At 41.8% G+C, this 10,368-nt stretch overlaps 2 protein-coding genes across 2 annotated transcripts; one reads left to right on the top strand and one right to left on the bottom strand.

Moving 5' to 3' along the window:
• The first annotated feature begins 4,403 nt into the window (after window positions 1-4,403).
• kdelr3 (KDEL endoplasmic reticulum protein retention receptor 3) lies at window positions 4,404-8,108 on the top strand. The gene is made up of 5 exons (XM_040118317.1): window positions 4,404-4,818; window positions 5,221-5,321; window positions 5,715-5,873; window positions 6,102-6,354; window positions 6,688-8,108. Exons 1-5 carry the CDS (start codon window positions 4,728-4,730, stop codon window positions 6,729-6,731), a joined length of 648 nt encoding a protein of 215 aa, XP_039974251.1. The 5' UTR covers window positions 4,404-4,727; the 3' UTR covers window positions 6,732-8,108.
• A 34-nt stretch (window positions 8,109-8,142) lies between these two features.
• Window positions 8,143-9,939, bottom strand: LOC120784460 (GTPase IMAP family member 7-like). The gene is made up of 3 exons (XM_040118306.1): window positions 9,866-9,939; window positions 9,551-9,773; window positions 8,143-9,252 (listed from the first exon to the last, which is right to left on the bottom strand). The coding sequence occupies exons 2-3, from the start codon at window positions 9,582-9,584 to the stop codon at window positions 8,207-8,209; spliced, it is 1,080 nt and encodes a 359-aa protein (XP_039974240.1). The 5' UTR covers window positions 9,585-9,773; window positions 9,866-9,939; the 3' UTR covers window positions 8,143-8,206.
• Between the last annotated feature and the right edge of the window lie 429 nt (window positions 9,940-10,368).

The raw sequence follows: 10,368 nt of genomic DNA, 5'->3' as shown, positions 1-10,368 counted from the left end.
AGAGGAGAGGAGAGGAGAGGAAACAGGAGAGAGGAGGAGAATAAAAGGCAAAGAGAAAAAAAGAGAGGAGATGAGACTACAGGGGGCTGCCGCTTTATCCGTGCACTCTAAGCATGTGTAGGTGTTAAATAATGCCTGAAGTGCCCATGTAAGCAAGCGAGAAATCATTTGAGTCATGATTTCTAGGCTTTCTTTGAGAAACAACAGAGATCATAACATAACAGGTGGGAGACAAAGAAAGTATAGGGTCTTGGAAATAAAGGGGTTGAGTTGCCATCATAGTTTAAAACTATGCAATACCACAGTGACAACATTGTGGAGGCATTGCAGTAAATTGGCCAGTAAACATAATCCCTTTACATTTACTCCCTCCCAGCTGTGTCATGGATGGATTCCAACTCGCCATCGCTGGTTGTGCAGTAAGCTCAATGTCAATACATGTTAGTCTTTCAACACAGTCAAAACTCCAGAGCCCCACAGCTCTGTTAACACTAAAGGCAGCATCAGCACTCTTTTCTGCCCTGTCATTCTCTGCTGAATAACACTTGAAGTACAGTGATGTTGCAGTGCAGTAAATATTGTGGTCTTTCCATGATGGATGCGAGGTGGGAGGGTCATTCATTGGTTGTCCTTTTACTGCAAGTTGCAAGCCAATGGGACCTGTGACTGAGCAGGGCTTCTGGCCAGTGAACGTTTTTGGAGGATGTCAAAGAAGTGGTTTACTTATGCAAACTCCAGTGAAAATACACATTTAGGATACACTGAGCACATGAGCACAAGAGTCTTCGATTACACTGTACAAGAATTGTTTCATGGGTATGTGGTTGAAGTACCTTTCAGCCAGCCACTTGGTTTTAGCTGTGATGTTCCAGTTTCAACTTGATAACAGAATGACTGAGCCAGTAGACTACAACTGCATTTGCTGTTGGATTAAATGGTTGTTAAACATTTTATGCCTTCTACTGACAGTAGAGAGATGACAGGAAATGAGGGGATAGAGAAAACTGGGGAATGACATGCAACAAATGTCTCAGGTCAGATCCAGGTCACTCTGCCAACCTAAAATAAATCTACATTTGTATGTCATTCACATTCACGACTGTTTTTTTAAAGAGTATAAAACTATATTTGAAGTTAAATAAATGTGTAATGCTAGCTGGGTGAGTCACTGGCAATACTGACAATTCTTGCTTGTAGTAAAAGATGGGGGCTCATCCAATAATCTGTGATGTCACACTACAGGGAGCGATATCAAGGCCTAAGTACAGTCAAACATAAAAGTAAGTAAACATTAGCAATAATATGCATGTAATCAAAAATAAAACTGCTGTTTTATGCACAACTGTCCATGTTATTATGTTGGGTTATTAATGCATTGTCTAAGAGGTATTTAATTATGTAGGTAAAAGATGCCTTTAAATCTGACTTTGTAATATAACGTTGGGCAGTTTAAACTCAAGCAGTGCATTATGTTTTATGAATGACTTGTTTGTTGTAAGTAAAACAAACATTTATCTACCTAATAACTAGTAACTATAGCTGTTAAAAAAGTTAATGAAGAACGACATTCCTTTCTGAAGTGTAGCAGAGTATAAACTCTTTCAAAACTGTACCACACATCAAAACTGTACAGTACTTACAGTGTGTGAGTAAATGTACTTTTCACCTCTGCTCATTTCAAAGTTCATAATGTTTTCCAAGCCTTTGTCAGTGCAGCTGCACCAGGTTTATAATTAAAGTTAGTGTTGTCTTTGAATGCCATATGTGGAAATTATTTTCTTTTCCACCTTTGATGTAATCATCACAAGTTAATATATATCGTGTCTGAAAAGAAAAACGTTTAGTACAGCAGCAGACCTCAAAACCATCTCGACAATCCCAGCATAATTATGTGTGCTCTCACAGCCATTGTGTTAATGAAGATTGACACAGTCTCACTGTGCTCAGTAGAAAGATCCCAAGAGACATTTGCTGGTTTCATTTAGAATTTCTTCATCCAGGATCCAGATGACTATATGAAATATGAATTCAGCAAAACAGTTTCTATGGAAACCACTCTCACCCACAGATCCCCTTTAGCCCCCTCATCGCTCCCTCCCTCTCTCTACCTCTTGTTCTCCCTCCTTCCCTCTCCCTTGTAAATTATAGCGGGGGGTACTTCTTTTCAAAATCTCGTCCCCTGAATAGGGATGTGGGTGTTACATCTGCCCATATGACAATTTCACAGAAGAGGAAAGAGGGGGTGGATGGAGACATGATACTGTGTGTTGCAGCAACAGTGAGGTAAACAGCAAACAAAAAACTCATCTGGGCAGACAGTCAAAAGAGGTCTAAACATGATTGATGGGTACAGCTGGCTGGTACAGGTCAGCCAAACTGAACAGTAGACCCAGAACAGAGAAATGTGATGACGTTATTAACCATGTTTCTGAAATGCTGCTTGTATTATGGAATGTGGAAAGTTGGAAAGAAAGTGGAAATCCTATGATAGGAGTTTTTATTTATCCTGACCTTGAAAACACTTTATGAAGAGTGTGTTTCAGGTCTAATTCTGGTCGGATTTTACTTGTGACCATTATGTACATGAAAATGAAAATGTTTCTTTGTAGCTGCACCCAACCCTAACTGGAGGAAAATCCACTGTGTAAGTCTTGTTCCCGATGAATAAAAGCAATTTTGTCATTGTTACATTGATAAATAGGCTTACCATATAAACCCAAACTATGTAAAGTCAAACTGAGATTCTTTAAAGCCTTAAATATTCCTTAGATTTTAGAGAATAAATAGCCTTAGGAAATTGTGGTAATGGACAAGCTTTAAAAGGAAGCTCCAGGTGATTAATTTAACTTTGTATGATTGTCAAGATGATTATATTATTATTATTATATTATTATTATATTATACTTATTAATTACCCTAAGTCTCCTTTTAAAGATAAATACAGCCTTCACCCGCTATAGTGTCCGTTCTCACATCGGAGAGGAGTCTTTGCCACGGAGCGTCAGTTGGTTTGAACAGAATCAGAAACTAAATAACTGGGTACCATTACAATAAAAAAGAGAAGGTTGTGTAAGATAAAAGGAGGAGATCAAGGGTTGCAAACAGACTGATCAGACAGTCACACAGTCCAGCATCTAGGGAGGAGATGACCAGGCAGACAGACTCCTCAGGGCAGGCCGGACTGTGTGTATGTATAAATAGCTACTAATCAGGCCTGGGTGTCAGATTAGGTCCCATAACCTTTTGCTCAGCACACTCTCATTATGGTAGCATATGTATGGGTCAGCTCTGTCCAGAGGATGTCCTCTACAGTACATTTTCTGCTCTCTATCTGCTGATCTACCTTCATCCACATGCTTGTCCGAAATAAATAACCCATAGGAGACTAATGAAGCATAATTTTATTGCATTTGTTGTTCATATATTGTCTATGTTATCATCCCACTTCTTTGTTCATGTATGTACAATTTTGCTTGGGGATAATATTTAACCTGAGCACCTTAGTGACAGAGAAAGGGACAAGGCTCTGTGCTGGACGCTTCAGGGGTCTATAAAGGAGCTGCGTACTCTCTGTTGGTGTGTGGTGCCCCCTCACTTCTGTGCACCACCGCAGATGCAGTCTAAGTAGGCTGAAAGCATCTCCCTCTATAATCTCAGGTGCCCTGTGCTGATTTTACTGCATCAAATATGAGAGTAGGATGTAGGGGAACAGGATGTGAATGATGCCAGAATTAAGCTGCAATTTCTGGATTGCTATATAAGAGGGAGGACAAATGAGGAGGTGGACAAGGTGGGATTTGATAGGAATGGAGACACTCAATGATGACAAATGGAGGGTGAGGGGTTTTAGGTTTTGACAAGTGATACAGAAAGCAGTATTAGGAAAAAAGGGTAGTAGGTGGAGTGGAAATGTCTGACTGAGAGGGTGGAGAGTTTTTAAAACACCATCACACTTTAAGGAATTGAAAAAGATAGATAGATAGATAGATAGATAGATAGATAGATAGATAGATAGATAGATTTGAAAAACTATTGAAAAGAATGTTTTCTAATTCCTTATTACCTGCAGCCTATCGCCATCTGCTGTTTTATCAGGGCAGTACTTCTGGCCCACCAGACAGCCATTCCTCCAACTAGCACCAAGTTAGACAGAGAAAGTCAAGCAACACCGGATATTAAGGGGTTTTGCCTTCCAGATAAAACGGTAAAATCGTTTAACGAATGGCCCGACAATTATTGTCGACGCTAAACATGTGTTGAACTTAATCGTGACACAGGGATATTTTTATAGAAGGAAAGGTCTTTTTTTGTGGAATGCGAGCGTTAACTAATGCGAGTTTTAATTTGAAAGATAAAAACCGGAATCTCGTACATTTGTTTGATCCGGCCCAGCTTGACACTGGTTCCTGCTGTCTGAGCTGTCAGCCACGTCACCTCCTCTGATCCAACTTTCCTCTTGGACCGTCGCACGCGTATTTGAATCTGTGAGCGGAGTCAATACACATTTGACCTGTCCGTCTGCATGCGTTTCGACAACAGGCCAACGAGCGCTCGGACAAAGTGGGGGTCTTTTTAGCATTTTATCTGGTCTCATTGTTTTTGGCACGCACGGAGTTTGTGTTTGCTTTTTGGGGCCGAACAACTCTGCCCAGTCTCCCGAGGACGTGTACGGCCTTTAAGGTGTTGTATTCATTCTTGTAGTTGAAGCAGGAAGGTACATAAACAGCATGAATGTCTTCCGTCTGGCGGGTGACGTGTCACATCTGGTGGCTATCATCATCCTGTTACTGAAGATATGGAGGTCCAGGTCCTGTGCTGGTAAGCTGACACTGACATCACTGCACTCACTGTACGGCCTCTCTGGCAGAGTGTGTGCAGCAGTACAGTACGCGTACAGCAGTGACTCAGTATTCTCAAATAAGTTGTATATATCATACAACTGTGCTATTGGGGGTGCAAGCTACGTGGCATTGCTAACGAAGCAATCTCCTGCCTCCCCCACCTATAATACAGCAGCCTACATCTTTAAAACAAACTAAATCTGCGCTACAGCTGCCTCCTTTTGCGGTTGAGTCATAAAATTGGGGGGGGGGGGCATAACACAACATTTCTTCTCATGCCTGTGTGCTGTTCCGGACCAGAAAAATGACCAACTATCTGTTGGGGTCATCTGCATTAGGCAATGATTAGTCTCATTGTAATAATTTTTTTTTTCTTTAGGCATCTCCGGGAAGTCTCAGGTGCTGTTTGCACTTGTTTTCACCACCAGGTACCTTGACTTGTTCACAGTCTTCATTTCTGCTTACAACATGGTCATGAAGGTAAGTGTGTAGATCACACACACAGTTAAACAAACGCATGCATTTTCCCCAGAAGTTTACCCTTAACCTCATCCCAGTGAGAATGCAAACTGATTTTAACTGAAGCTTAGTGTTGCTAGAAGTTTGGGTGATTAACGTTTTCCTCAATTAGACAAGGCATGCCTACTGAACAGGTTTGGAGATCAAAGTCTGTCCCCAAATATTGCCTTTGACAACCACCAGCTCAAACGAGTCAATCCAGATTCACACACATGCAAAATAACTATGCTAACACACAGCATTTAATTAGACCTGCAAAACAACCACTGACAGGCTGCATGTCTTACTATCAGTGTTTTACTGGGTTTTCATGGAAGTTCAAGGCCAATAATCAATACTTGCCACCTTTCTCAGGTGGTGTTCCTGGCTATGTCCTATGCTACTGTGTACCTGATCTACATGCGCTTCAGGAACACATATGACTCGGAGAATGACACGTTCCGTGTGGAGTTCCTGTTGGTGCCAGTCATTGGACTGTCGTTCCTAGAGAACTATGCTTTCACCCCGATGGAGGTAAATAAGCACTTAGGATGGGTCATGCATCCAAGAATACAGTTATATCATTTAAGTTGTTTTTTTGGAGCTGAAGTGATTTATTATTAGTTTAAGTTTCATTTATGTTATACATACATCTGGATTGCCGAACTAAAACACCTCTTCACATATTTTTTCTTAGCAACTCCGTTTGAAAGTTTAATTTCAGCTAAACTAATGTGTTTCCCTCCTGCCGATTCCACCCAGATCCTTTGGACCTTCTCCATCTTCCTGGAGGCGGTAGCCATAATGCCACAGCTCTTCATGATCACCAAGACCGGTGAGGCGGAGTCCATCACCACCCATTACCTGTTCTTCCTGGGCTTCTACCGAGCCCTCTACATAGCCAACTGGGTGTGGCGTTACCACACAGAGGGCTTCTTTGACCAGATCGCAGTGGTGTCAGGTGTCGTGCAGACCATTTTCTACTGTGATTTCTTCTACCTTTACGTCACAAGGGGTGAGTAAAGATTATTGTAAAGGCGATGATTTAGTATAAAAATAATAATATAATAAATATAATAAAATATAATTAATTGCATTCTGTAAAGAGGATTGTCCATTGTGAGATTTTTAGTTTTTAATCCTGCACTTCCAGTTGAGGAGTAGAAGCATCCTTCCGCGCAGCAGTTCAAGCAAGAGTATGAATCTGGTTAGGTGACTGGGAATAGTGTTTGGTGTTAGCTCACCTGGTAAACAGAGGAGAGGAAGAAGTTAATGTTGTGGTTTCAGAAAGCACACTCTCTTCTCACACCTGGTTTGTTCTACCTCTTCGTCCCCTCTTCGTATGCAGTGCTTCGAGGAAGAGGAAAGATGAGCCTGCCGATGCCTGTTTAAAACGGACACATGCGCCGCACAGCCACCCATCTGTGCCTACTACAGCTCCGCATCTGAACACAGACCTTGCCCTTCAACTGTACATGTATTTAGCAATGGGACTAATGGTCTGACATCATTCTGTAGACCAAAATGAGTGACCCTCTAGAAATTGAATTTTTGTCCGACTGGTAATTTGTGTGTGAGCGTGTGTGTTTGCGAGTGCGCGTATGCATATGTATGCATGAGGGTTCTGTTGTGGTTTGTGATGTTGTGGCTCAGTTTGTGATGTATGTTTGTTTTTATTTTTATTTTTTCCTTCTTCTTCATAAGATACATATGTGCCACGTGAAATGTGTCCCTGATGTGTATGTGGAACTTAAATTCAGGCAAGTGAGTAACAGTACGGAAACTGTGTATCTGTCCTTACTTTTGCCCTTTTAGGTACTGAGAGACCCTTTGGTTTGGGAGACTGATAGAATGTTGAATCCACAAAAATGTACCTGAGGTTGGCTGTAGCAATTTTGTCCAGCACTCAGTCAGAACATGTGTAGCTTTAGTTTCTACACAGTACAGATACAGATCTAGTGTTTCCTGTGTTAAAGCTGTAAGAGAGCCCAGACATTCATGTCAAAGGTTCCTACACTTTATCCAATCACCACCACATTTGACAAAGTCATTTACAGTAATTGCAAATACTGTACTCTTTAATCTTCCACAAAGTGTCTTCTTCTAAGGTTCTATAATATTAGACACTCCCTAAATAGCTTACTGTATTATGTGCAAACGTTTTTTTTCCTTATTACTACGTTTCTTAACTTTTAGTATTTCCTTTTCATCGTTTCCTTTTTGTATTTCAGTGTATTACTTCATTGGAGAAAAAAGGGCTAAAAATTTTGTCATTTCATTAATGAAGCCAAAGATGGAGCAGTAAACTGCTGTTACATTTGAGTTAAAGAAATTTGTCTTTGTCTTTCCAAGGTCATTACCTTGACTGAATTGTCTTGTTGTATCATGGGTAAGAATGGGAAAATGGCAATGGAGTGTCTTGAGTAAAAGATTACATTGACAAAAAGATAGACACTTTCAAATGTGTTACTGGCAGAGAGTTGAATTGCACACAATTTTTATGACATTACTTTTATTATACCATGTGAATTCTCTCAATTCAAAGGTGTGGCTTGGTTCTTTGTAGCCAGTCCACATGGACTGAAACATACCAGGATGTTTAACTTATATAGGACCCATACACATAAGCACACACAAGTACATAAATACATGCGTTCTTATTTAACAGTAAGGTCTAAAAGTGCTGGTGCATTCGGCCGATGATGAAGAAAGACTGTTAGCATTAGATGTATCATACACAATGGAAAGCGAAAAGTGAATTTTTCTTCCGCACATAATCACCTCTATGTTCAATAAAGATCATAGCCCCCACTATGTCCTTGTATCCTGAAAAAACACCTCACTGAATGTGGTCAGTCAAGTTTCAATCAGTGCAGTAACGTTTTTCGGTGTTTGTATAGCACCTTACTTCCCTCTCTCACAGCCCCTCCCACCACTTTTGCAGCAGAGCTGATGGAGAGCGGCGATGCTGCCAGAGCTGCTGCCTTCTCCACCATCTTCACCTTCTTCACAGCTTTCCCTTTGCCTTTGTCCTTCACCGTGATCCCTGCCCCCTCTGCAGCACCTTTCCCCATCGCAGTCAACAGCTCGCACCAGAAAAGCCTCTCCGCACTCTTCCTGGCCGCTTCCTCCTCCCTCCTCCCCTCCTCTTTTCTCCTCCTCGTCTCTAACTCTGGTCCCTGCTCCTCTTTGTCTTCTCCCTCCTTCCGAGGGGACTCCAACTTTGATCTTCTTTCTCCCAGAATCCTCTCTTGTGCCTCCCTGATTGCCCTCTCAGCCTCCTTAAACATCTCATTGCTATAGCAACTGCCTCCATTGTCTGCCACAATCTTGTCTACCTTGTTCAGAAGCTGTACGACCTGTTGTGTGGACTCTGTCGTTTTGTCTGGTTCACTGTTATCAAAAACGTGATGCCCCCCGTGGCAGCTGCTGACAAACTCAAACAGCTCATGGCTCTCCTCCAGGAAGTCCTTGATTTGTTTGCCCCGCAGCTGGTCTCCCCAGGTGAACAGCACCACGATAAACCTGGTGGCTCCAGGCCCAAATGTTGCCTTGATCCACTCCAAGGTTTCCCTCTCCTCCTGTGTGAACCTGTTGGGCTGTAGGGTCACCAAAAAGACATGGGGCCCCGGAGAGGACAGGACAACACACTGCCCCACCTCTGCCATGACTTCCTGAGGGGGTAGGTTTGTGTGGAAGAACCCCGGAGTGTCAATCACAGATAAGCTACGTCCATTTACTGTCCCAGTCTGTCTCTTGCACTGTTTGGTTACGGAACAGGGGGAGATGTCAACCCAGAAAGCAGACCTGCCCAGGATGGTGTTGCCAGAGGAGCTTCTGCCTGTTCCTGTCCTCCCCAACAAAACAATCCTCAGAGGTTCAGCCTCTGATCTAGAGGGTGATTCTTCACAGACTGTAGCAGAAGTACAATACATAGTACATGCATATTATTACCTTTTTATAACTATTTGCCTTACTGGTAGTAGTAATATCTATCCTATTTAAAACAGACAGTACATCATTGGCAACATTTAAGATTTCAAATCTTATTTGGGCTCGTTTATATTTTATGGACTAGGTTGTTTGGTTTTACATAGCATGTATGATATTTTAAATAGCTGTTATTATTTTTGTGTGTATAGAAGCCCACAATGTAATGGCAGAGTCCTGCCCTAATCCACATCTTAGTGCGGTAACAGTAATCGACATACCTTCATGTGACGCAGCATTTTCAGGCGATGACATCGTAACAGCAACTATGATAAAAGCCTTAGCGCGGCGAAAATACAGACCACGGAATCCGTATGTTTTCGCTCCTTTTGCTTTTAATTGTCGTTCATTTCCACCACATCGCAGGAAAGTATCATCAGTGCGGCTGCAGCCCTTGGAGGAGCAGAGAGATACTCCACAACGCCACCTCGACTAAAAAAAAACCTGAAACCAAAGAAAAGTTATGCAGTGGAGGCTGGTTTCCACACCAGAAATCAGTAATTTACTAATACAGAGACCACCACAACAGACGTTACCACTGTTATTTGTAAAAATCACACAATGATGAGTTGTACATAAGTCCGATATCAAAAATTATTTGGTGTTGCGATTTCTCGCTGTGAACACCGGAGGGCAGTATAAACTCAGAATTCTAAATACACTCAGGTGTACACAATCCCATATTAATATAGCTCATACATAATAACACATTAAAGAAAGGCAGCGGTGTTTCTAAAATTCTACTATCTTGACACTGGTATGAACATTTCTAGCAGGTTCTTCGAGACTTTCGATGAACAAATCGGCAGGAACAGGAACAAATCAGAAGCTGAGCTGAAGGCAACTTTAGGTAGCCATGCTAGCATCACTGCTAATAGAATGGAGTGGAGCGTTCACTGCCCTTTAGTGGTCACACTGAGGAACTACAATATTGTTGTACAAAAAATATCATCCCCGCGTCTGTGGGGAGATGATAGTATATTAAGACTTGCCTGGAAATCCTTTCAAAGTACAGTGACCAAACAGACAAAATCAGAGA

This window comes from Xiphias gladius, chromosome 3 (genome assembly GCF_016859285.1).
Source record: "Xiphias gladius isolate SHS-SW01 ecotype Sanya breed wild chromosome 3, ASM1685928v1, whole genome shotgun sequence".
In the NCBI taxonomy this organism is placed as follows: domain Eukaryota; kingdom Metazoa; phylum Chordata; class Actinopteri; order Istiophoriformes; family Xiphiidae; genus Xiphias; species Xiphias gladius.
Note: the sequence above shows the minus strand (reverse complement) of the source record. Positions and strands in the feature narration are given on the sequence as shown.

Coding starts and splice junctions, on each gene's coding strand:
- kdelr3 (XM_040118317.1), top strand. CDS start 4,728: ATGAATGTCTTCCGTCTGGCGGGTGACGTGTCACATCTGGTGGCTATC. Junction 4,819..5,220: donor GAGGTCCAGGTCCTGTGCTG/GTAAGCTGACAC, acceptor TTTTTTCTTTAG/GCATCTCCGGGAAGTCTCAG. Junction 5,322..5,714: donor CTTACAACATGGTCATGAAG/GTAAGTGTGTAG, acceptor CACCTTTCTCAG/GTGGTGTTCCTGGCTATGTC.
- LOC120784460 (XM_040118306.1), bottom strand. CDS start 9,584: ATGTCATCGCCTGAAAATGCTGCGTCACATGAAG. Junction 9,253..9,550: donor AAATGCTGCGTCACATGAAG/GTATGTCGATTA, acceptor CTTCTGCTACAG/TCTGTGAAGAATCACCCTCT.